Below are 26,171 nucleotides of genomic sequence, written 5' to 3'. Positions count from 1 at the left end.
CTGGCATTACAGAGGATTGGGAGGTTTGGGGCAGCTCCCTAGCAAACCAGAATTTTTTTTTGTCCCAGATTTTCTTCTCCCAGCTCTGTCCAGTGCAGTAGCTCACCTACATGCATGGCTAAGCATCTGTTTGGCAGAAACCTGCTCCTTGGATTCAATATGGGACATTTTTCTCAATGTCTTTCCTCACTTGGAGCACAAGGACATATTAACAGCAGTTTATTATTATTAGTGGTGGTATTAGACCAGGCTATAATTAATTCCTTATCAAGTCTTACTTGACAGGGTTTTTGTCTGCTTGTTTCATTGCCTTGGGTCTGATTTTACTGCATACTATTAAATCTTAGCTTGAAAGGGAGAAAGTTAATTACTGCATGGGCTTTGTGTGGTGCTAATTACAGCAACACCAAATCTTTAGTTGTGTTGATTTATGCTCCTCTGGGAAGTGGGGATTCCTGCCCTGGTTTTATCTGTTTCCATCATTAATATCTGTACCATGGCATGCACCAGAGGACTGGGGGTGGTGGTTGTGGACTTCTGTAGCCTTTGGTGGGATGTCATTTGTGTCCAGCAGTGGACAAGTGTCCACTTGTGTCTGCCCCTCCATACCCCATAACTCACCAGTTTTCTGCAGTTCCTCCAGGCACTCTCAAGTCTTTCTCTTGGATTTGCCCCCAAAAAGCAAAACCACTATGGCTTTGTATGAAAACACAAAGGAGGTCTCAAGAGACAGGATATGGAGGTGATGAACTCATAGTCATGGAATGAGGAGGTGATGGAAAGGGGGAACCATTCCCCCAAAACTGCTTATGCACTGTTGGGAGCTAATTACAGCCAAATAACTGAGGCATCATCAGAAATACTGGAAGGTGCTTTAGAGCTAAAGCAACCCATAATTGGCACACAGACAAGGATGAAGCTGGTGGCAGCAGGGCGAGGTGGAGGCTCCAGGGTCTCTCCAGGTTCATGATCTCATCCACTTGGCTCAGCCTCTACCCAGCTGGTGCCTTTGTGCTTGACAGGGCAGGGATTTCATCCAAAATCAGCTGGAAGAGACAGTGAGACACTGACATCCATTCACCATTTCATCTTGAAAATTCTTTTGGAAATATTCCTCTTCCTTTGCTCTTTTGTGAGTGCTCAGGGCAACGGTGAGCTTATTTGGAAGGCAATGTCTCTTTCCAGAATCCTCAGGGATGGCCAATATTTGCAGAAGGTGGCACAAATGTGCTTGTTGCACCTTTTCATTGGGCAGGGTGGGTTTTGTTGCATCTTTGGCCATGCAGATGAACCAGGGCTCATTTAAGAGCCCCAACACAAAGATGCTCTGAGGGTTTAACCCATTCCAGCTGCTCCCCAGAGCCAGTGTTTGGTGACTTATGCTGCTGGCACTGGTACTTGCAGCTCTTTCCAGCTTTTAAAATTTGAATTACTCTGGAGTTTTCTGAATCAGGACAGATTTTTGCTTTGCTTTTCAAAGCAGCCGTGCCTGGAGATTTTCTTCCTGGCCTCTTGTTCCTGAAGGGTAGGTGGGGGTTAGGGGGATTTAACCATAAGTTAAATGGGCACCCACTGCTCTGCGGTGTAGTCTCCCAGGCGGGAAGAGCTGAAAAGACAAAAAATAAAAATAAAAAAGCAAATCTAGAGGGAGTTTGGGCGCTGCCCTCACGGCCGTGCCCGCGCGCCGCCCCGCGGCCGGCAGGGGGCGCTGCAGCCGCCACGCCCCCTCCGGCACGCTGCGCGGTGACGTCAATCGGCCGCCCCTGTGCCTGCGCCGAGGAGACCCCGCAGTGAGCTGCCAACGCCCGGCGGAGCGTCCGAGGTGAGAGTGGGGGGGGAGGGGGCGGAGACGGGGCCGGGAGCGGGACCCCCGGCCGAGCACCGGGACCCCCGGCCGAGCACCGCGACCGACCCACAGAGCCCCGGCCCTCACCGCGCTCCGAGCGCCCGCTGTGCGGGAGCCGCCCTGCGGGCCCGCTCTGTGTGCGGGGCCTCCCGGCTGCTGGCGGGCGCTGCCTTTGTGGGGCCGCTCTGTTGAGGCGGTGGGCACGGCCGCCGCTTCTCCCCCCGGGCCGTGTCCCCTTGCCGGGCGGCGGGCGCGCTGGCCCCTCGGAGCGGCGCAGGAAGCGTTCCCGCGGCCATGGCGGGGCCCGGCCGCACTTCCTTGGCCCGGCCCGGCCCCGCCCTGGCCGGCCCCGCCGCGGCTCTCGCTGCCGGGGCTGTGCGGGAGCCCCGGGGGCTGCGCCGGGCCGGGCCGGGCCGGGTGTGCCGTGCCGCGGGAGCCCCGAGCCGCAGCGGGGAGCGGGCTCGGCGGGGCTGAGCTCCAGCTGTGAGCCCCGTACAGGCAGCGCTCGGTGAGGAGCCGCAGACTGGGGCTGTCCTGAGCTGTCCCACCGCTCTCGTTACTGCGCGATGCCACCGCCGGGAGCTGCGGCAGCAGCTCTGCTGCGAGACTTGGCGTTGACATATGTTTCTCATTCTCCTTAGAAATCTCATAAAAATGTATATTCTGCAGCAGCGTAACACCTGTCTGTGTTTTCAAGCTCTGTGTTAGTGATCTGGACTTGTGTATCTGTAAGTAGAAAGAGCCTGCAGCCGGTGGCAGCAGTAGGAGGCAGTCGCAGAGCCAGGTAGATGCGAGTTTAACAGCCAGCATTGAAAACCGTGCTTAGCAAAGAATGCTCAGGGCTCCTGGTGTCCTTTCTGCCGTGGCCAGGGCAGCAGAGCTCCCCCCTTGCCAGCAGCTCTGGGAGGAGGCCATGTTAGGTGGCAACTGGGTGATCAGAAGTGGCTTGTCTGGCCATCTGTGATTGTCTTTGTCTCGTATTCATCTGTGCTTCCCTTCCAGGGAAGGTGGTGTGGGCTGTTCCAAGTATTGAGTTGCAGTGCCCCACACACTTTTCCTTTTTTCTGTTTTTTTGGAAGGGGGGTTTTAAAATCTGGATCAAGTTCTTTCTGTTGCTGATTGTGATAACTCAATAAAGCATTACAGCTTCTCTTTTTTGGTAAGAAAATTATATTCAGCAGGCTGTACGCAAGGGAAGCTGTTGTAAACTTCCCTTTTGTTGTAAACTTCTGCTTTGTCAACTCTGTCAGGTGTAAGGTTCTGAGGAAGATAGCATGGACAAATGTAGATTTGAGTCAGGTCTTAGACATGCATGTGAGGTTTGAATCAGTATATTGCTGACTGTAAAAGTGGTTTGGTGTTCTTGTTTATGCTTCAGTAACAAAAAAAAGGATTTTTGAGTCTTGGCAAGGAATAAAAAATTACTGTGGTGCAAGATAAAACATGTTTTCAGTTTGGTAACATATCCTAGGCAGAAATTTTAATCACTAGATTTGCATACTTTGAACTTGGTTATTCATGACCTGCAACTGATGCTCTGAATTCATTAAGTGCTCTGCTTTAGGGTTGTTTGTTTGCCTGAAACTGATGGCCGGCCTGGGGACTTCATAATGGTTTTACTGTTTAAACAGAAAAGCTCGGGAAGCTCTAGAGTGTGAAGTACCTAAAATGGAAACTGTAGTTCTGCTAGAAACCAACAGTAAACAAAAATGGAGCCCCTGTGAAATTCTTAGTGATTTCTCTTTTAGGTGTGCAGTGGCCTTTCCTTGCTGTGAGCTGTGTGTGAGGCTGATGGAAAGTGCAGCATGAAGCTGGCCACTAATCTTGATGTAAAGTTTCCTTTCTGGTTAAAATGCAGTACTGTAGTACTAAAGTAATTTTCCAAGTCTTATGAGCACAGATAGCTGGAGCTTTCAATTAAAACCTTTTCAACAGCTCTCTCCTTCCCATGGTGGGTTGGTGTAGCTGGGTTCCAACTCTGCTGCTGGCTCTGGAAGGTTTGGACAATAAACAAACATGCAGTGCTAGAGCTGAGGTGTGTGTAACATGTGTGTAATCTGCTTGATGCCCATGTGAGTGCTCACAGATTCTGTGGGCTTGTGTGTTTTATCCTGCACATTGTGGTCAGCTGAGCTTTCCTGCTGTCCTGTGAGTCCATCAGGAATTTATGATTTGAGTTTCTAGAGCAGGAGACAGTTAGGAGGAATTGTAGGGGGTGTAGTTATCCTTGCCCTTTAGGAAAGGATGACATCTTTTTCCTTTTAGAAGATGAAGGTGCTGTCAAATCAAATGGAAGTGAAATTGGTTTCTGGTGCTTCAGGTAGCAAGAAGCTCTCTTTAATCACTTAGTCTTCTTTCTTAGCTCCTTTCACTCTCTTACATTAAATGCAGGTCAAAGCACCCTATTTTCAATACTTAACATATGACAAATAAAACAACTTATTGACCAAATAAACTTTTATGCAAAGTTTTAAAAGAAATTGAAACTATCTTTACATTTCTGCAGCCTGTCACTTTAATTTGCTGTCTTCCTCCAAACCCTACATTTTACACTTCATTATGGTTTTACACTTTACAAGCTAAGGGTATATCCATCAGGAAGGACTGCCATTAGGAATGGTAGGTAAAGAAAGCCCTTTTTCCAGAGTTTCTGCAAGGGCTGAAGCTTGGCACAAAAATCCTCCTTCCCTTTGGGTGTCTGGCCTCCCCAGCTGCCCCTTGCAGCCCCTGGTGTGGATGGCACTGCCTGAGGTGAGTGACAGGAATGGCATTAAGGCAAACAATTCCCACCTTCTGCTGGGGGATCCTTTAGGTTGTTTTTGAATGGATGAACTGGGTTTGTTTACCTGGCCCTGGACATGCAGAAAACTGCAAACAGTGAGAGCAAGAGGCAAAGTTTGTGTAATTCATCTCTGTAATCTTCCCTTGGAGTTTCAGGGAACAACTCTGACCTAAAGAGGTGTAAAACTTCAAAATACTAATAGGCCTTTTTCAGTAGAGCAGCTGTTCTTTCCTTGAGATGTGTTGATTTTTCTTCTAAACAATATTTTGTAAAGAGAAAACAACCCATTTGTTTTCAAAAGCTTTTAAAAGCTGTTTTTTCTATTTTAAGCTCTTGTGCTGCCAATTCTTCCCATTACTTTAGAGTGTTGTGGCATAATTCCTCCCAGGAGCATTGGTCCATGCACTCTTTTCTTGTCTCATGAAAAACCAATACTGAACCTTTTTTAATAAAGTAACATGGGGGTTTCCTTGGGGTCTTTGTCTGGAGCAGGTGTGTGGGTACTGGGTCATTTTTGCCAAGTTGCCTGTGCCTGTGATCAGATTGTGTGGGATCAGCATGTGTTTTTCAGCACAAACTCTGGCAGGTGAAGGTTTTCACCAAGCTGATGTGGTGTTAGAGGAAGCTTTAGCTGCTGTGGAGCAGTAGAGACCCTGGGGGAGCTGCAGAGGATTGCTGTGGCATGCAGTGCTGGACTCACAGCAGCAGCTGGGGCTGCCACAATTGTCTTGCTTTGGAACAAGCTGCCTTGAATTGCTCAGCTCTCCTCGAGCTGAGGGATGCTGTGCTGTGTTGCTGGCCAATGATGAGTGTTCTGTTTGAGGAAATAATGACAAAAATGCTCCTGCAGCTTTGGATGTAAATCAGGAGGGCCTGTGCCATTCCATGAGCTGAATTTGTGCACCAGAGAGTGGCTGAATGCAGAGGGGCTTGTGTGGGGCCTGCATCTGACAGCATCACTGTGTTTGAGCAGTTACCTTGAGGTCAGTGGTACTTCAGGGATTGGTGCATGTGAAGTGTGGCTGTCTTGCATGTCTTGGAGTGCTGTTACTTCTTTGTGAGCCTCTTGTGCATCTGCCAGTGGCTGAACAAGTGCCAGGTGCCCAGCAGGGGCAGAGGGCTGCTGGGGCTCATCTTGGGCTGGGCAAAGTGGGGTGGTTCCAGCTGCTCTGGTTAATTCTGCTGCCACAGTGTTGCTGAGCCTTCCAGCTACTTTATTTTAACAGAGTCCAGGAAAAGTTGGTTTTGCAGTGCTTTTTAACTAAGCTTTATCTTTGGAGTCTTCAAACAGCATGTTGGTACACAGCCTGAGCTGTTCCCCCTGAACACAGCACATCTTCCTGGGAGCTTTCTGGTTGTGTGGATTTATTCCCCTGCCCAGCTGTCTTCACTTCCTGTCTTGTTCATGTGTGTACCAAGTGGTTGTGAGGAGTCTTTAGGAAGATGTCCAAAATGAGTCTTAAATGTTACAGAATTAGAAAATTGCATTAATTATAGAAGATATCAGTTGACCTCAAACAGTGGGGTCCCTTTCAACTCAGCAGATTCTATTCTATGGCAGCTCCTTTGACAGTTGCATTTTGAGAAGAGCTCTCTTACCTCTTCTTTGGCAATTCATAGTAACTTGTCCAGAATGGGAGCTTCAAACCTGCAGAGCTGTACAGGCTCTGTTGAGTGGCAGATTAAGGGATGCTCAAGGACCTCAGACACATGCTTATCTCCCAACAGGCATTCCCATAATGATAGCAAACTTTGTGGGTTTCAAGAACAACAGGAGCCTAAATCAGAGCTGTCATGGTATTGATCCAGCTCTGTTGGTGATGGTGATCCTGTGGCTCTTCCCTCTGCTTGTTTTGTGTGCCTACCCACAAGTTTCTCATGCTGCCATCAGCACCAGGCTGAGACTGTTGGTGTGAGCAGGCATGTGGGATGGAGTCCAGCAGGATGCTCTGCTGCTGTTGGTCTCTCCAGCTTCAGATAAGAACCCACCCACTGCAGATCCAAGTTCTCACCTGAATTCTTGTGTTTATCTTGACACAGATTCTAGTGCAACTGAACTTTTGTGGCTCTGTCTCACAACTGGACGTGCTCATAAAGGGAACAGCAGCACTGGGTTTTGGAGACAGAATTGGTACTCTGCAGGGACAACTGCAAGTGTTTAAAGGATTGTGTCTGATCTGTTAGTGATGGTTAACCCCAAACAATGCTCAAAGCAGGATTGCTTTTCAAGATCCTGAACTGATGGAGTACAAGATTGTGTCTCAAGTCTGTCCCATGTGCTTTTGCACGTTTTAGCTTGGACTTCATGATTTTTTTTGCTCTAGAGGAGTGGAACTCCAGTGTTGTGCTGGTTTGTAGTTAAACAGCCAGTTTAAGCCCCACCTCAGAAACTGAAGACCAAAATCATAAGCTTGACTTGGAACCTCTGGGAACAAGTGTATGTTTGTATAGAGCTTAACTGCAGCAGCCTAAGCTGTGGGCAGGTTGGGCAGTTGAGCTTGGGCACCAGGTGATTTAGAACCTAATATATTCTTTTACATGTCATTTACTATGTTAATAGCATAAAAGTAGCAGATGTGTTTAGTTCTGGGGTGAGATCTTCATGAAGAAGATGATTCCTAGCAAGCTGGAAGGTGAGCTTTGGGCTGGAGGATTTTTGTAGTGTCTGTAGATGATTGCTGCACATGTGCACAGGAGAGTTCTGGCCATGGTGACACTGCTCTTGAAAACAGTTTTGCCTCCTGTGCCAGTTTGTCTTTCTGTAGTGTGGTTCTTATATCAGAGTGGCTTCTCTTTGTGTTTTGTATCACAGGTTTGTGGCTGTACCAAGAAGCTGAGGGCAAGGACCTTGAAATGGATTGGATTAATTTAGGAAGAAATTATGAAGTACAAAGGAGGACTTTATTTAGAACTCTGTGGCTTTATAGGATATGAAAGGGCAAAAGTAGTCCAGAGATCATGACTAAAGTCCTGTGAATATTGTTCCTTTCAGTGGGGACTCCTGAGTGCTTTGAGTTGGATGAATAAACTGTTAACTGTAAAATGACATTGGATGGGGAAAAAAAAAAAAAATTTCAGAAATGGCTGTTTATTTTCTTGGAGTGTGGAGCAGGTGCCCAAACAGGATCTGAAAGCTGTGATGGACTAGTTAAGGTTCAATTTGTAAGCTGCTGGTGTGTCCCAGAGAGCAGCACAAATTGGATTTTGGTTGGCAGTGCCTTGCAGTGAGCTGCTGCTGCTGCTGAAATGGCAGCACTTTCAGTCCTGCCTGACAGAGGAAGTGGTGCTGCTGAGGCAGGAAGCGAGTTCAGGACATGCAGACAGATCTGACAGCACAGTTTCCTTTGGCTGGGAGAATGTACACATTTTAACCTGAAAACAAACTTCAGTAGCTTAAAAGTTAGAGGAATTTTAACAAGCTTGAAGGTTTGTGGTTTCTCCTTCAGATTACACTTACAGCAAGGTGAGATCATGCAGATTCTTAACTCTGGGAGCACTGATTGTGTACAAAACCCCACAAAATTGAACTTAACTCACCAGTTAGTAATGCACATAGGTACTGGAACAGATTGCAGCTGCTCTGAAGTTATGGAGAGTTTGTGAAAATGAAGTGCTGCTATAGTACCACCATGTCTCATATGCTTGCCTTGCCTTTAGGATGGGAAGGTGAGACTTGAGCAGGAGCTTTGGGATGGGATGGCTTGTGCTCAGTCAGTGGGAACCTGCCATAGGTGCTGTGGATTTCTTGGGGTCAGTCAGTGTCCTGGTGCTTCAGCAGCCCTGTGTGACCAAAGTGCATCACTCCAGAATTTCCTTTGCACCAGGAAGGATTACTGAACTCCAGAGTGTCTCACTGGAGACTTCAGTTCCTTGTTTGTTGTATTGCTCACATCTCTGTTAACACTTTTGGCATTAATCCTAAATGCAGATCATCTGTCTTCCACAAAAGTGTAATTGAGCTTTAAAGCAGAATTCTCTAAAATGGGTCTATGAATTTGACAGAGTTTACATGGCAGTGTTCTCCACAGTTTCCAGATGCCAGATCCCAATTCTCTAGGACAGTGTTGAGTTCTCTGAAATCCTGCTGTTGTGGTCACATACTGAGCAGGTTAAAATCCAGCAAATACTTCAAGTATCTTTAGTTAACATGTACTTGACTGAATTGCTGAAGTTTTTCCTTACACTACAGAGAGGCTTGAGAGATCAAATCAGTGCAATGATCTGTTTATTTTATTTTTATAATTTTATGTGTTTTTAAGAAGTCTTGAGAACTCCTTGAACAAAGCTAAGTTATATTGACCTGCATTGCATTCCCAGGCTTCATCAGCCCTCCTGTCTGGGCTTGGCCAGATGGCTCACAAATTACATGGCTCAAAATCCACTCACTGCACTCAGGCTGGGATGACTTCAGTGCTTTCCAGTCTGTTTCAATTCCCTCAGATATTTAAAACTGCTTGGAGTGCTCTCTCTGCTGGGTGTTGTATATACAGACTTCCTTTTGTTAGGTGGTGACTTCTGGGGGGAAACAAGCCCAAAGCCTCTGTAACTTCTTTGTTTCTATTTCCCTTGTCCTTGCACTCTGGGGATGAGTTATTCTGTGGTTAATCTCAAATTGGATTAAATTGCTTTTAAACCACAAGTCAATAATGTATATGTCCTTAAAGCTATTCCTATGGAAGAGTAGGTCCCAGGATAGTCAATCTAAGCTCCTTAGAAATGGGCTTGTTTTCAGCTGTGATCTGTGGACTTCTAAGAAGTGCAAAACATGAAGTAGCTCATCCAGCTAATCTGGAAAGCCTACTAATCCAAGGGAAATAATTTATTCAACAACTCCACTTTGCCACTGCTAAGACTTTGGAGGCATATGCTGAACACTCTAAATCTGTTTAGAACTTACACCATCTTATTTATCTTATTTCAGTATTTAAACAAAGTTATACATTCTTTAAAAAAAGTGGGGGTATCTCTTTACCCAAGAGATGTGCTCAAATTTGTTTTGTTCCTTTTAATGTGTAATCTTGAAGTGTCTAATTGTGGTGAGGGGAACCACAATTGAACAATTTGTGTGAGAGCAGTGGTGCTTTTGTGTTTCATAAGGAACTTCAGTGGTCCAGTTCAGTTGTTTTCATGATAAATGCTGTTAGTTTTGTGTTTTAGGAAAAAAAAAACAAAAAAGAAAAAATTCTGTGCCATTCACATTCTTCTTTAGGCTCCAGAGCAAGGCTTTGGGTAATTTGCTCTCTGTTTTGTTCCCACTGCTAGAAAACTGAAAGGATCAGGTCACCTGGTAGAAAAAGGTAATGTGTGCTGCTTCACCAGTGCAGTGCTGTGTGTGTTTGGGTCACTGATCTGTACCATGCCAATGCTTCACTTCAGAAGGGAATTGGAGGTGCAGAGGGGATGAGCAGTGCTCTTAATTTGCAGTGCTGGTGCTCTCTGGGAGAGAACCTGTGGGTAGGTTTGCTAGCTGACTGCCAGAGTGGGAGCTGTGCTGGGTACAAGGTGTGTGTGTGTGTGTGTGTGCAGCTGGTGCTGTGTCAGCTGCAGCCCTGACCTGAGCCCTTGCCAGAGAACAGCAGCTTCTGTCCCAGTGCCAGCCTGGGGACTTGGCTGTGGCCAAGGACAGGGAGGAAGTGAAGGTTTGCAGCACACTCTGTGACCTGAGATGATTTCCAGTACTGTGGCTTGCTTGGTGCTCTCTGAAGGAATGAACTTTCAAGAGTAATAGTCTTTTAAAAAAGTAATAAACCCATGCTTTTCCTTTTTGCAAAGAGTATGTAAGTTTTTCTGGTGATATGCAAAATGTGGGTTTATAGAGGGTCATGGATTGGTCCATTGCAGTGAGCACAGGGAGTGGTTCAGAACAAGGATTTTATCTCTAGTGTGATTTCTGGCCTCTGGACAGGTGGTCTGAAGCAGATGTCCAATTTGCAAATTACAGGTGAACAAGGAAATGCAAATAACTGGGGAGGTGGTGATGGAGGAGTTCTGGTCTGCCCAGGGGAGAGCTGGGTGGAAGGAGTGTTTCTGTACTTGAGAGGGATGTTCCTCCACTTGTGCCAGCCTGGGATGGGCAGGGACAGCTTGGAGCAGGGGTTCCAGAGACTGGCTGGGCAGTGTAACAAATTCCAGGGGAAACTGGAAAAAACATAGGAGAAGCAGCGTGGAGATTTGTTTTGTATTTCATTTACTAACTCTGAGAGGAATTCCTGGGGGCAGCAGCTTACCTGCACAGAGCAGTGGCAGAGCTGAGTGCTTTGGCTTTGCCCAGGCTAAAGGTGGAATTGTCTATGAGTGGGTGACTGTGTGCTCTGAGCATAAAAACTTTCTGAGCTGTGCTGTTCCACTGATTGTGGTTTTTTTTTTTTTTTGTCCTTTCTCTGGGATCAGTCAGTGCTGACAGCATGGCAAGGCAGAACTGTGGGAGCACTTTGCAGCTGAGGCAATATTGAATGATAGTACTTGGATATAAACAGTTGAACTGGCCTGAACACAGAAGATGTCTTTTGAAATGTAAATAGTTGCTTTGTCCTTTTGAGTAAATATGTGTTTGCTTCAGGGCCAAATTGCAGAGTTTTTGTTGCATTAGTGAAGGGGCTGTTGATACTGTTGCACTGTGCATCCTGCTGGATGTCTGCTGGGAAATTGAGATCTGCATAAATCAATAGGTTCCATTGATATTGAGATGGAGCACCAAGTAGAGGACTGGTGGCAACACCTGATGCATACACACATCATTCTTTGTGCTTGCTGAAAGAAGATTTCTGGATGAGGATGGCACTGTGAGTGCCTGGTGTACCAGGTGCTGGCTCATGCTCTGAGAATCTTTGCTGCCATTTCCTAAAACTGCTTGTAGTTTAGTCCAGGTCTTGTGGGAAGGGTGGTGACTGGTATTCCCTGCAAATACTGTTCTTAGGGATTGTTGAGGATGTTTATTATGAAGGTAGCTGTCTTTCTTGGAGTCTTGGAGCATCCCTGCAGTATCTGAAGAAGAGCTGGGGGTGGTAGGTTTCTTTTGTATCCCTAGTGATTTCCTTTCCTTGCAGGCATGATGGTGTGATATACAGTATCAAGTCATGTTGCTGGCTGGGACTAAAGCCTCAAAAATCTCGATTTGCACTGTACTTTATTTACAATACTGTAAGAAATTAAATCCCCAGGAAGTGACCAAATGCATGGTTCAGGAGGGATTGATTTGGATTTTTAATGAAGTTACCTTGACCTGCAGTTAGCCAGACCTGAGAGCTATGCCAGTAAAGTTCTGCTGTTCCTATAATGACAAATTTGCTGCTTGTAACACCCCCTGCCCCCTATGAGGACTTTACAAAGACTTTGTAGCAAATCTTTGTTACTGTAAATAAAAGTGATGATATTATGCTGACAGTTAGTGAGAGCTTTGGCACTAATTTCCTGGGGTCAGGATTTCACAGATCTATGTGAAGGCATGACCAGAAGCCTGGCATGCCTTTAATTAAAATAATACACAAATGAAGGGCAGCTGTGCAACATTGGAGATAGCCAGGAAGTGTTTGGAGAAGGTATTGGTGATACATACTGGTTTAGTTCATTTATTAAAGTTTTTGCTGAGACATTGTGTGGGAGTAGCTGGGTGCATTTGGATTTTGTGATGTCTGAAGAGTAATCCCCTTGGGATCTGAATGCTCTGCTGAGCTCTCACTGTGGGCATAAAGATGTGTGTTAACTAGCAACTTTAACCAGAAAATTGTAAAATGGTGTTTAGGTCTTAAAAGAGGCAGGGAAAAAAGAAAATATATTTTTTTTCTGTCTATACATGTACATTTTTATTCTGGTGTGTTCTCATGCTGAGCTGCTCTCCAGAGGGAGCTCTCTGGAGACAGGTGTGTTCCTCACCTTAGCTTACACTTCCAGCTTTCAGTGCATCTGAGTGATGCTTCCATGCATAAAACATTGAGTCTGGAAAAGCCCAAAGATGTTTTTACCCACCTCTGGGTAACTAGGCAGAAATTCTTTGGTTTATGAATGTGAGCAGCTTTGTGTGTGTGGTGGAGGAATAGGATTCACCAGCTCATTTAGAAATGTTTTCCTATCTCACATGTGCTGTTAGTGCTTTGGGCTCCAGTGAAAGGTGATGTGCATGGCTATCTAGTACATACAGCAAACATCTAAATACATGTATCTTTTCTTTTTTCTTCCAGGTTCTCTTTGGAGCTGATACTCTAGTAGATTTCAGCTATGCAGACGATCAAGTGTGTAGTAGTGGGTGATGGTGCTGTTGGTAAAACCTGTCTCTTAATTTCTTATACAACAAATAAATTCCCATCGGAATATGTACCAACGGTAAGTGTGAGGGTGGCTCTGCTTCTTCTCTGGGCATGGTGGGGTGGCATGAGTTCTCTTTTGAACCAACCTTCATAGCCTGCATGCCCTAATATGTGTTCTTACAGCCTCCTTTCCTCTGGAGAGTGACTGACAGAGCATGGAGAAGTAAATATATACCTTTTATACAGTCTGCTAGCCTGCTGCTGCCTTCTGTATCATTTGCTGCTGCTGGGCAGTTCACTTTGGTCACTTCTGGCTACTTGTCTGCTCTGCAGAATCTCTGCTTGCTTTGTGAGATGGATTTTGTGAGTGAGATAAGCAGTGTGAACAACTGCAGACCAGTGGAGAGCAAGCAGCAGGAACAGCTGCTCTCCCAGTTGTGCTCACTTCTGCTACATCTTCGTTTTTAGGGGAGTGTTTCATGTTGCTAGAATAATCAGTGATTACAGTTAATATTTTCTGAAGGTCATTTTTCTTTTGCAACTCTGAAAGATCCAGAGGTGTAGTGAATTATGGAGGGTGACTGGTCAACTTCAGCTAAGTATGAGGAGTGTGTTTAGATGCAGTCACATTCTTTTGTGGCTCCAAATGTATGTGTAATCCTTAACTATGCTGAAGTAACCTCTTTAACACAGACTCAGTTTTCTGAAATACTGAATCCCTTGACTTATGCAAAGTTCAAGTTGAGAGCAGTTTGGCTGCCTGTGAGCCATGTGCACAGTTTTCATGTTAGAAAATTGCTTTTCTCCTTAATATTGCATGTGCAAGGTCAGTGTACTGCCACTGAGCTGGGTCAGTTTTTAGTGAGGTTACTGCAAGTGACTGACAGCTGGAAGCTCTTTTTACTAATTTTCTCTGTTATGGACATGAAAAAGCCATAGTCTGTTAATATACAAGTTGAAGAGTTTATCTATGTATTCCAAACAAATATGGACCTGGAAATGCACCACAGAGAACATGTGCCTGTGAAATGGTAATATTCTCTGTGTTACAAAACCAAGTAGCTCCTCTGAGGTGCCAGATGTATGTTTTGAAAACCTTCAAGTTTGTCTTCTGTCTTGCACACAGTAGTACTGGCTGTAAATCTCTTCTAACAAGGAATGTGGAAAACTTGCCAAAAAGTTAGTTGCCAGTGAAGAGTGTTCAAGGTGTGCTAAGGCTCCTTTATAGTGCTTTTTAAATCTGCCTCATGTTTCCAAAATGTTACTTACCTCTGAACTTCATGGCTTGATGAACTTGCTGTTCTGGAGATATCAGAGGCCCATTCCTAATTCTGTGAATAGCCTAGAGGCATTTTTCAGACTCTGGAAACTGGTACCTAACCTCTTATATTCCAGTTAATGCTTCTAGTAATAAATGGACAGAGAAATAGAAGGGATATTGCTGTGCTTGTGCAGTGGCCTGGCCACAGTGTGGATGGAGAGCACACCATTTCAGAGCCATAAATAGTTCTGTTCAGTTGGCTTTGTGATTTGCAATCCTTTCTCTTCCTGGAGGAAATTTCCCAGTGGAAGATGGATTTCATGGTGGTACTGCACGTGGTTTGTTACCTGTGTGTTTTTGATGTTGTTGCCATTCTCAGAAATCAAGGCAGTGAGGGACACATCCTCAGAAAGGCACTGGCAGTGTTTGGGTTGTGACAGCTCAAGTGTGTTCCTGTCCCATGAGAGCTCCTGCCAGCTGCTGCCGTGGGCTGTCTGGCATTGCCAGGAACTGAAACTTCTTAGGGCTCTGGTTTTTTAGCCATTTTGGTACAACTGAGGGTGAAATGGTCTGTGAATTGTGCTATGAGACCATAGTGCCCTGGTTTCTGTGGTGGCCAGCCTCATAATCCTGGCCTTCTTAGGGCTTTCTACCCCACACATTTCAATAGAAGCTGTTCCTTAAAAATAGTTAAATTTGAAAATCCCATTCTGCAGATAGGGAGCTTTAAAAAAAAAAAAAAAAAAAAAAAAAAAAAAAAAAAAAAAAAAAAGGAGAGAAAGGAGATATGCTAATTACCCTGAAAGGGCAGCTGAACAAAACTGAGGGAATTGAGCTGTTTACCATCTTCTGACATGTGGAAGAGCAAATGCTCTGACCTTCATCATTCAGGTTCCATGTTCTGTTCCTAGGAACAGAGGAGCTCTCATCCTGATCTGTCTTTTGGGGTCCTGAAGCAGTACAGTCACAGCAGGTTGAATGTGCCCTGTGAAAAACTTTCCACCCTCCCTCAGCCTCAAGGTGTGATTTGGAGCTGGCACTTTCTTGTGTGTTCAGCAAGGCAAACCCAGTGCAGTGTGTGATGGATTGGGCTGCAGGTAGTGGGGATGAGTGGTGAAGTCTCTTGCAGTGCTTTAAAATCTTGAATGTGCTAATTCAAAATAGTGTAAGAAGTGAATTTCTGCTTCTGGGTGATATTATGGGGATGTGCAGTGGCCGTAATTGCTTTCTCAGTCATTTTAAGTTGTGAACAGTTGAAAAAATTAGGGTGGTGTCAGGTGGGAAGGAGACATCTGAACTCTGGAGTGCAGCTTTGAAGTGCAGTCTCACTGCTCTTACCTCACTTTTTCTTGGCTTTTTTTTTTTTTCAAAGACCTAAGCTCTTACTATATTAACAATAGATGCATGTGACTTTATTTTGCACATCCCACCCTGCTCATTTGCATGAAAAGCCTTTGAGGTGGCTGCTGGCCTCTTTCCTGTTGGGTTTGCTTCAGCTGTGAGAGCTGCAGTTCTGTGAGGAAGCAGAACTTCCCCATCATCATTCAGACCCTGACTGGCCCCAAGTGACCATGCAGCAGCTTGCAGGGACAGGTGGTGGGTTTGGGGTTTTTGCAGTGGGAAGGATCTTTTGCCACAGGTAATTTCTGCAGTTCTGCCTTTTGTGGTTCTGAAGATAACATAGTTATTGGAATGAAGGATGCTGACCTCAGACAGGGCTCTGCTGGGTGGGTGTCTGTTGGAGGTGAGCTTTTGGTAGGTCCTTGTGCTCAGATGTTCTGTAAACCACTTAGTGGGTAAAACACTGGTTAGTGCTGGTTTTAATCTGTGCCATGGCCTGGAGGGCAGTACTATTATTGTACCAAGTGCTGCTGCACAGGAAATAGAACTTGGTATCTGGAGCCAGACTCTCCTTTTAGATTGAATTTGACACAGACTGATTTATACCAGATACTGTTTCCTTCAGAGATGGAGGATAAATCCCTCTTGAAGGGATGGACTCTATAATAGAGTTCCCTAGATATTCAGAAATTCAGACTTCAGAGGATTTGGGTGCTGTGAGATGCAGCCCCATCACTGTGAGCCCTTGAAGGGCAGGGCTCACATTACCCATTCTGTCCTTGTGGGGATGTGTTTACTGTGTCACCCTGAGGCTGAAGTTTGGAATTTCTGTGGCACTGTGGGAAACCTCCTTGCAGTAACAGGCAAATACTGTTGTAGGTGTTTTGCCCAGTGGTTTTTACCATGTGTTACTCAGTGGTGTACCTCATATGCCTTTGCTTTAGAGTGTAATGGAAACAGCTGGAGTATCCCTACTGGGAATAATAATCCCAATATGGAATTGTTCTGGTAATGCTATTAGTGGTAACAGCACTGTAAGCCTGATGGTTCTGTTTTCCTGTAAAGGTATCTCATGTTCAAATCAGAGCTGCTCTGGCAAGGTGGGTAGGATGATGGTTTGAGAGATGGCTTATTCCTGTCTCTTTTCTTGCCAGGTTTTTGATAACTATGCTGTAACAGTGATGATTGGAGGAGAGCCTTACACCCTTGGCCTCTTTGATACTGCAGGTGAGAAACCAAGTGATTGTACTTGACCAAGATTTATCTGAGGTGATGTTGAACATGAAGATGTACAATTTTTTTTTTTGTTATTGAGATTGTTTTTAATAGGAAGGGAAAATGTCTCTTGATTCTATTAAGTCAGAGTGACTAATATTAGAACCTCTTAAATGTGTGTATGTCTCTGCATCCTTAAAGTGGATGAAGTCAGGGTGTAGATTTCATAAGCCTGTATACTTTTAAAAATTAGAAATCCCCTGGCCTCTTGTTTAAGCTGCATCTCAGTTTTAGACTGGAGAAATGTGCAGGGATGAAATATCTAAACATTGCTTTGCATGTGGGAAAAGTTAACAAGAAAGGGTAGAAACTGGTTCAGCTGCTGGATACACAGTCCTTACTGCCTGATAATACTGAAGTGATGTGCTATTGCAAACTCTTCTAAAGAGCCCTTTAGAGAGCTTAGTTCATAAAATCTTATCTGAAATTGTCTGATATAATTTAATCTGTTTCCAGCTGTGTTCTTGCATGCATCATTAGCGTCTGATTTGATTAATGAGACAATCTTAGACTTCCAGTTAAACCCTGTAGCTATTAAAGAAACTTTGCTGTTTGGCCCTGTGGTCACATTTCACCAGCTGAGCTGGGGCTGAAGGCTGTTCATAGCAGCAGCTGCAGTGACCCAGTGGAGCTTGGTTCTCAGTGTGCACCCCCTGTGACAGTCAGACAAGGTCTTGCCTCAGCCCCAGGCTTCCCATACATGTCTCCAGGCATCCAGATCCTTAAAATTTAATGGTGGTGCAAAACCAAAATAACTTGAGCTGTGCTTCTGGGAACAGACCCTGAACAAAGCAAACTTTGATATCCTTCACAGCCTGAGTCCTTGGCTCCTGCTGTATCTCTGAATGTCCCTCAGTTGGCTGTGCCACAGGTCCCTGGGCCCTTTGTTGTGCAGAGGGTCAGTGCCAGCTCACCTGGGGCTCCCAGAGCTCAACCTGCAGCTGGCACTGCATCTGCACCCTGAGCTGTCTGTGCTGAGTGGATCCTTCACATGGCTTCACCCTGTTCTCCTCCCAAATGTGACTCATGCTCACATTATTGTAGCTCCCTAGTGGATAAGGTGGGAAAGAGGGACTCCTTCCTGACCCATGTTGTATCATGTGGGGTCTTGGTGGTCCCTGTGGGGGGAGTTGTGTTGAGTCCTTCCTGGTTTCTCACCTCTGAGAAGTGTTGTGTGTATAATTGCACACATTCATCTATTATCAGCATGAGCAGTGATCCAACTAGTAATTTTGAGAAATTACCAAGTGACTTTAATGCATGTAGGTGACTTTGTGCATTTGTGAATGTAAAGGCTTTCTGTCCAGATCTGAGGGGAAAGTATTTATTCTTAATGGTTGCCTGCTTTATGCCTGCTTTTTATTTTTTTTTTAATAGCAGCCAGCACAGGTGACAAAATTTAGCAATGTATGAAACCCCTATTGCTAGTTCTCAGTTAAAACCCAAGTCTTTATTTTGAGCTTGTACTTGGAAGACAGACTTTTGGACTAGTCTGTTAATTGCAACAAGGTGTTTTAGATTTAGAATAAATTTTCTCCCCTCCAAAGAGCAAGGGTTTTTTTTTTTCTGCAGGACAATGAAATTTGGTGGGATAATACTTGAAATGAATGGACTTGGTGCAGAGGACCTCATCTATAACTGGATCCACATTCTGCATCTTTCCTTTATGCATGAAAAGAGTGTTATGCAATCTGAAGGTGTTTGATCTCAAAATGTATTGGAGACTTCCCAGCTTTCCTGTGACTTTCAGCAGCTCATGGTTACGTAGCAACTGAACGAATTCTGGATTTGAAACACAGATTTTTTTCAAATGTTTGAATTCACTGTATGCTTGGCTCTTTGCTTAAGAGTTAGAATTAGTCACAGCAGTGTTATTGTGATGAAATGTGCATTCTGACTCCTGTGAAGGGCAGGATTTTGTTGTCTGGGTCTAACACAGTGTTTATTTCCTCTCCAGGTCAGGAAGACTATGATAGATTACGACCCCTCAGCTATCCACAGACAGATGTATTTCTGGTCTGTTTTTCAGTGGTCTCTCCTTCTTCTTTTGAAAATGTGAAAGAAAAGGTTGGTTGAACTCTGCTTGAGAAGGGAGCTGCTGAAGCATGTCAGGAGTTATCTTAGGTGGTTGGTAACAAATGCTGTGTCTCTTCTGTCTTTAGTGGGTACCTGAAATCACTCACCACTGTCCAAAGACTCCTTTTCTGCTTGTTGGGACCCAGATTGATTTAAGAGATGATCCCTCAACAATTGAGAAACTTGCCAAGAACAAGCAGAAGCCCATAACTCCAGAGACTGCTGAAAAGCTGGCCCGGGACCTGAAGGCTGTAAAATACGTGGAGTGCTCTGCACTTACACAGGTAAGGCTTGGTCTTGGACCATTTTTGCTTGCTTTTATTCCATTATTTTTTCATTTCCAGGGAAAAACAGCTCAATGTGGATGTGAAGGGGTGTAAGCTCTGCTTCTGCTATTTACACTGTAGCTTTTTCTTTGTCATGTTGTTCTAAGGCACAGAGAGTTGGCAGTGGTACAAAGAAAATCAGCCTGTGTGGGTTAGGTCTGTGTAGAGGGGTGATGGAGGAGGATGTGCTTACTGTGTTTGCTTCTGTGCTGGAGAAAAATAACTGTTGAAAACTTAGAAGGTACATTACAAACAGTAATAATTGGGTTGGGACACAGAGTGCATCTCACTGCTGAAACAAGCAGACAAAGGGCAAAAAAAGCCTCTCATGAAAGTTATTGCTGGCACTTTTAAGATTGGAAACCTTCATAGTCAAGAGCTGCCTGCTCTTCCTGTGCTGGTGGTGAGCTGTTTCCTGTGTCCTTCCTTCAGATAGAAGCTCTGTTGAAACAGAAATTAACAGTTAAATAGTTCTTAAGACAGTTCTTACATCATGTTTATGACTTGTGAATGTGAGTCAAAAGCCAACTAAAGCTGACTTGAGAGCAAGAAACTCAATTATCTTTTCCCTTTCTGTTAGGGATACTAGAGTGGGAGCTATTTTCTGACTGCCTGACCTGTTGCCTTGACTTTGGATGCTCTGGGAACTTAATCCTAGGTTCTTACTCTTGCAGAATTGACTATAACTCATTTTTATAACAACTTCCTTAATGCTGCTCTGTAAAGAATTTGTTCCTCTCTGATGTGCATGGAACCAGGGGTGTACAGCATCAAGCCCCTCACTCTTTCCTGTTATGTTGTAGCTCCTCGAGCACAAAACTTTATTACCACAAACTTCACAAAGCCTGAAGTTCTAATTACCTTTCCCCTTTTGCCCTAATTGCACATTGACTTTTCCATTTAAAATCCTCAGGCTTTTTTTGTAACAAAGGTTCTCCTGGCTGTCTCCTGTGAAGGAAGTGGCTTTGCTGGAGTTGTGCAGGACACTGGCACTGTCACTGTTGCTGTTCATCCTGGGAATCCCTGAGCAGAAGGTGGTCTTGGCCATGCTTCCTAACTGCCCACAGGCAAGCTGAGGGCTGTTTATCCTTGAACTGGAATTTTTCTTGGATCTGTTCAGCTCCAAAATACTGTTTTAGATGATGTATGGCACAGCCTGAATGCTGCTCCTAATTAGGCTGTAGAACCTGCAAGATGGGTAAATATCTGCCAGGGCCTTTGTCCTGTATTGCTCTCTGAGACCCTTTCCTCTGTAGCTCTGGACTTGAGCTTTTGTCTGCTCAAATTGCATGGAATCACTTAGATTTACCAGAGCAAGAGTTGATAAGACAAAAAAATGTTGGTGTTTCTCCATTATTTCTATTTCCAGATAGATTAATCTGTGTCTGTTGCAGTGAACAACTTTATGCACTTGGTGGCTCAGCCTGAATTTTCTCCAGAGCATTAGTGCTTGTATACCAAATGATGATTTTTAGGAGTCAGGAGTGACATGGGAGGAGGATTCAGGACCTTCTCACCTGGACAATTAGTTGGTTTGCATCTCCTCTGTTATTTTCCCTTCATTTGCTGCTGACTCACAGAACACTTTTCTCCTGGGTCTGTTACTGGTGAACAGCAGTGTAGCTGACCTGGGAAGGGTTGTGTGGAGCTCCTGCAGTGCTCTCACTGGCAGCTTGCTGAACACAGAAGCCAACTGCTTCCCTGGCCAGGAGGGTTGTTTTCCTACCTGCAAGGCAATGCTGTAGCAGCTGATTTCAGTTGAAGTGAGACTCAGCTGGGTATTCACTCTCTCTTTATCTCACATGCTGTCTGTGCAGTTCACCTCAGCAGTCCAGAGTGGTTTTTTTCTTCCCAACTAATTTATAAATTACTTTGACATCACAGTAGCAAACACTCATAGAATCATTGGCATTATTTGTACTGACATTATTTGTTTTTGTACTGTGTGAATCATGAGAGGCTGAGTTTTTTCTGTAAAGACACAGTATCTTCTCCCAAATTTGGATGACTGCTCTAATAGAGAACCACTTCTATCCCCCTTTCCTCAGGCTGTGAATCCCTTTTTGTGATGAAGGCATTTTCAGTGTCTGTCTCTAACCTTTCACCCCAAAACAGGGCCCAGTGCCACTGTGACAAGTAGATGAGGCTTTGCTGTTAGGGAAGGGTGACTGCAGATTGCAACTACAGTGCTGGTTACTTCTGTTTCTCTTGGGTACAAGTGTCTGGACTTTGTGAAGCCCACTCCTAGTACTCAGCACCAGAGAATGCTGGATTTGGTTTCTTTTTCCTCCTGCTGGTGGGTTGCCAGTTTTGAGAGAGATTTATAAAGTTCTGTAAGCAGCCATTAACAGAGGGAGTAAAGGAAGCCTGATCTCAGCCTGTTCCCAGTGTAACAAAGAAGTCATGATTTGAACAGGCTGTGTGCCTGTGATATTGAACTTAATGTTGTTACTCTTGATCATCCAGCTTCTAACCCTGCTCCATTTTCACAACAGTTTTGTCTCAGTCCTTTTTTTTTAATCCTCTTCCCCTTTTTGCTAGATCCTTTGAAACAAATCCCAAATTCTGCACTCCTGAACAAATTTCTCCCAGGCGATAGAAAAATAAGAGGAGTCCCTGAATAGGAGAATTTAAGTAAAATTGTTTTCTTGACTCTTGTCCTGCCTGGGTTCTTAATCTGTCTAACAGTATATAATTGATTTTATGCTACAGCTTGATTCTCACAGAGAAAGGAAAGCTAATTACTATTTAGGCTTCAGAGGCATTGTTTATCTGAAGTCTTTAGCTCTTTTGTGAGCCTGAGTTGCAACTCATTTAAAGAAAAAGAAAAATTGCTGGGGAGGATGTACAGAATGCACACTGCAGTTTCCTTTAACTATTGTTCTTTCAAGTATAATCTTGCATGTAATGTGATGGCCTTAAATGCTTCCAGATGGCACTGCCTTAGAGATCTCCCATGTATGTGTTTCAGTAAAATAAGATTAAAGACCTTCTAAAAGGGATATATCCAGTATAACCTGTAAGGGAGAAACCAGTTACATTTGAATGATCTTAAAAGAAGTCTAAGTTTTGCACAGACTACATTTGTTTACAGGATGTAATTGAAGTTTTTCTGTTTACCTTCAGCTGTCATAAAGCAGTTGTGAATTTTTGGAGGGTGCACTCATGACAGTAAATTTAGGCGAGTCCAGTTAGCCTAAAGTGAGCCAGGTTTCACTTCTGGTGTGGTGTGTAAGTTGGCAGAGCTGGGTGGGAGTGGCCCTGCCCTGTTCCTGTTGTGCTTCCAGCATACTCTGGTGTGACCCTGCAGAGTCCTGCAGCTCTGTCACTGCTTGGCTGCTCTTGGATCCCAGTGGTTGCACTCCTAACGCTGTTCCTGTCTTTCTGTGGTTACACTTGCTTTGGCAACTAGACTGAATAACTGAAATGCACCATTTCCATGCTGGCTCCCAGTGTCAGAGTAGCACTGGTAAGGTATTGCATCACTTGTAAAGACTGAGAGCTAGTGACTGCCAGTGATGATGGCTTACCAGGGTGGTCCTGCTTCCATCCCAGCCTGTGTGTTCCCAGCCATTTGGAGACCTTCAGTTATTCAGGGGCTGAATTCACAAAGCAGAGGAGTTGTTTGGAGTCTTTGCTCTAGACCTGCTGCCACCTGAGGAGTTGGGATGAGTAGTCTGTGCATCCAAGGTGTTCACTCATCCACAGTGGGTGATGACAAAAGGTTTAACTGACCTTTTGGGTCCCTGTGGTGGGGCAAGCTGCTGTGTGTTTGAATTATTCCTATGTAAACTCCCTCAATGTGGTACAGCAGTGGAGTGGAAACCATAACCCTTTGTGTGGCCCCCACCCCCATGTTCTTGCTGTGTTTGTGCCTCTGCCCTTCTGAGTGTTGATTTTGTCAGATTTGGCCTGTCACATGTTCTGTCTGTCTCTGTCATTGACTTCTGGGTAATCTTAAGTGATATTTTCTCCTGGGATCTACTTTGTTTTTTTGCAAAGTAAATCTGTTTACTGCCTCTGTGAATTCAGCCTGCTCCTGAATGCTCTTTGTATCTGCTTGTTTTTCTCTAATCCTCTAACCTGGCTGCTGTTTTTTTCTCCTCCCCTCTGTCTTGTAGAGAGGTCTGAAGAATGTGTTTGATGAGGCTATCCTAGCTGCCCTCGAGCCTCCGGAAACTCAGCCCAAAAGGAAGTGCTGTATATTCTAAACTTTCTTCTTCCCCTCTTGCTGCTGCTTCCTCTGTCCCACTACTGTAGAAACCTGGTTAAAAATGAATCAAACCACCTTGATTGAAAGCTGTTGTGCCTGCTTGCCATCTTAGAGCAACCTCTGTATTAGCTCTTGGACTGAAAACAGTACTTGAGATCTTTAGTAAAACATTGTGACTGTGGAACGTGAACTGGACTCGCTTAACTCCCTGCTGCTTGGGTTGCCAGGTGTGGCTAGCTTTATAATTCAGGCTGTTGGGGGAAAGGATTTGGTTACATCGTTATTTAAAGAACGACCAAAAAAAAAAAAAAAAAAAAAAAAGAGATGATGTTTGATCTTCCTGAATCCAACTGGAAGAAACAATGCGTGTGTTTTCCATTTCTACTTGTGGCTCTTAACTGTATTTGCATGACAAAAGTACCTGAACTGGTGATCTGCAAATGATGCTGTAACGTGAAGGGTTTTCTGGTTCTCCTGTGTGCAGTGAGATGTTTTCTGTTGCTGTTGCTTTGGCTGTCTGTGCTATAGTGGAGTATCTGTCAGTCCTTGGGGGGAAGGAAATATTGATGTACTTGCTACTGCTTTATGAACTGTTAAAATTCTTGCTTTCACTAACATGGTAGAGCTCTTAATTTCAATAATAGATCCTTAAAGCCTGTTACTGTAAGATGTAAAGCTGCTGCTTACTATCGTATTTCTGATTTTTATTGTTTTAAGGAAAAAATATCAATTGTAGCTTGTCTTTAAATTTTGAAATTAAAAATTGCAGTTGTTTGTATAAATGACTGATGAAGCTTTATTCAAGTTGCATTTCCTGGCTCCAGTTTAATCCTTAACAGAGTGTATGGTACCCCTCTGTACTACTCTCAGCTTGACTTCTCTGCTGCCATGGCAGTTTCTGGGCTCTGCCTGGCTGCTTCTAACCCTGGGGTGTTTGGGGCTGGATGCCCCACCAGAGCATGTTCTGGACCAGGTGATCATTGCATGCTTGCCTTGTCTCTCCTCCACTGACACAGGGATGTGTGTTGTCCCAGGTGTGCTCCAGATTGAGCTCTTCCATCTGAATGCAGCACTTTCTACTTTATCATTAGCATGTGAAATATGTGAGTAGCCAGTTACTCATAAAAGTTGCCTTAAGGAAATTACTTTGGTGTGCATGTGTTGCTCTTTGTGAAGTCCACTGCTCTGCTCTCTGAGGATTAGTTTTCTTGTTCTGAAAATGAGATGCTGTGCTCAGGAGCTGCTGAGAGCGATGGTAAGGAGACTTTGAGGATGGCACATCTCCACCTGTCCTTAGAGGGGTGTGGCTTCCACTTGCCTTTCTGGGGGTGGGTTTTGTTTGTGTGAAAACTCAAAAACGAGCCTGGCCCTTTCTCTCTTTGCCCCTTTTCAGAAAGGCCTAAAGAATGTATTTGACGAGGCGATACTGGCTGCCCTGGAGCCCCCGGAGCCGAAGAAGACTCGCAGGTGTGTGCTGCTATGAACGTCCCTCCACAGCCCCTTCTGCAAAGCTGGTGTTTGATGTCCTACTAAAAGCAATGTTAAAAAAATCAAACTAAAGATACAAATTTTAAAATTTGTTTTTTTTTTGCAATAATGACAAATGCCCTGCACTCCCATCTCCCCCACACATTCCCTGTGTGAGATGAGAATGTTAGTGTTTATTCCCCAAAGCCCTCTGAATTCAGTTAAACTAGTTAATTTTGAGTAATTATGTATTATCAGAAGACACTGATCATTACTAGTTTTTTATTTTGTTTATTGTTTCTAATTTTTTTTTTTTGTTTAACACCAAGGCATTTTCAATGACTTTTTCTGTAATAGACTAATTTTAGGCTGTTTAACTGAAGTCTTGCGCCTTATGCTGGTGTGGCAAGACTTGGTTCTGGTTTCTAAACCTTTTAGGGCTGTTCTGCAGCCAGCCAGCAGCCTGGGTATGAGCAGACTTTAGTCAGGAGAGCAAAATGTCCCAAGCTGGTGCTTCTCTAAGAAGGATTGTAGAAAATACATCTTCTCTGAAGTTGCCTTGTATCTTTTTCCCCCTGGCTTTTTAACTGTGCAGGTCATAAATTTATACCCCATCCTCTAAGTTACAAAGCCTTAGGAACAGGAGAATTTTTTTTTTTTTTTTTTTTTTTTTTTCTGGATGCACCATCAGACTTGAAACTAACTTGCTGGTCTCTTCCTTAATCTTTACCATCATAATCTTTTGGCTCATGTTGAAGAAATAACTGCACCTTTGGAAACATGCCTAGCTGGGTCAGTTGGCTTTTAATGAATCTACCTTCAGCCAATCCTTAATTTTTAGAGATATGCTTACAGTGACCAGCACATACCCTGCTGCTTGGACACCCTGAAGGGAGCTGGGATATGCTACAGTGGGTTTTTGAGCTGGCTCTGATGGTGCATCTCTTGCTGGATGCCTTCAGGAGGGGCAGAAAGAGAAACCTGTCTCAGTTGAAAGGAAGTGCAGGGAGAGGCTTCTGGTGTTTGGTGTGACACCATACTGGGACCAGTTGAGGGAACCCCTTTTTCTCATGAGTCACCTTGAACCTGTAAGAGGGGCTCCAACCCCTAAGGATCATGTACAGTGTCTCTGCACAGACCATCTGTGGTATTGCAAGGATTTTACCAAAAATATATTTCGGTTTGCAAATTCAAAAAAATTTTAAGACTTAGGGAATCTTCTCCATCTTCCAAAATTTCAATTTCTTGTAGACCCATTAGTGTTGAACCAATGCTTTTTCATGTCTAAGTTCTTTGTATATGCATTCTTTTCAGATGTATTAAAGTATCTTCACAAGCCTG

The 26,171-nt window shown here is 44.3% G+C and overlaps 2 protein-coding genes across 3 annotated transcripts in view; one reads left to right on the top strand and one right to left on the bottom strand.

Annotated features, from left to right (window-relative positions):
- The window catches only part of UBIAD1 (UbiA prenyltransferase domain containing 1), a 423,268-nt gene that overhangs the window by 154,352 nt on the left and 242,745 nt on the right, over positions 1–26,171 (bottom strand). The window lies entirely within an intron of this gene.
- Positions 1,723–26,171, top strand: CDC42 (cell division cycle 42). 2 transcript variants are annotated; one of them, XM_079326097.1, is made up of 6 exons: positions 1,723–1,822; positions 12,806–12,947; positions 16,628–16,700; positions 18,706–18,815; positions 18,911–19,108; positions 24,757–26,171. In XM_079326097.1, exons 2-6 carry the CDS (start codon positions 12,843–12,845, stop codon positions 24,844–24,846), a joined length of 576 nt encoding a protein of 191 aa, XP_079182223.1. In that variant the 5' UTR covers positions 1,723–1,822; positions 12,806–12,842; the 3' UTR covers positions 24,847–26,171. The 2 variants fall into 2 exon arrangements, with proteins under 2 accessions (XP_079182223.1, XP_079182224.1); XM_079326098.1 differs by lacking the exon at positions 24,757–26,171 and adding an exon at positions 23,272–24,148.

The sequence above is a fragment of the Erithacus rubecula genome (assembly GCF_903797595.1).
Source record: "Erithacus rubecula genome assembly, chromosome: 24".
NCBI lineage: Eukaryota > Metazoa > Chordata > Aves > Passeriformes > Muscicapidae > Erithacus > Erithacus rubecula.
Note: the sequence above shows the minus strand (reverse complement) of the source record. Positions and strands in the feature narration are given on the sequence as shown.

Coding starts and splice junctions, on each gene's coding strand:
- CDC42 (XM_079326097.1), top strand. CDS start 12,843: ATGCAGACGATCAAGTGTGTAGTAGTGGGTGATGGTGCTGTTGGTAAA. Junction 12,948..16,627: donor CATCGGAATATGTACCAACG/GTAAGTGTGAGG, acceptor TTTTCTTGCCAG/GTTTTTGATAACTATGCTGT. Junction 19,109..24,756: donor AGTGCTCTGCACTTACACAG/GTAAGGCTTGGT, acceptor GCCCCTTTTCAG/AAAGGCCTAAAGAATGTATT.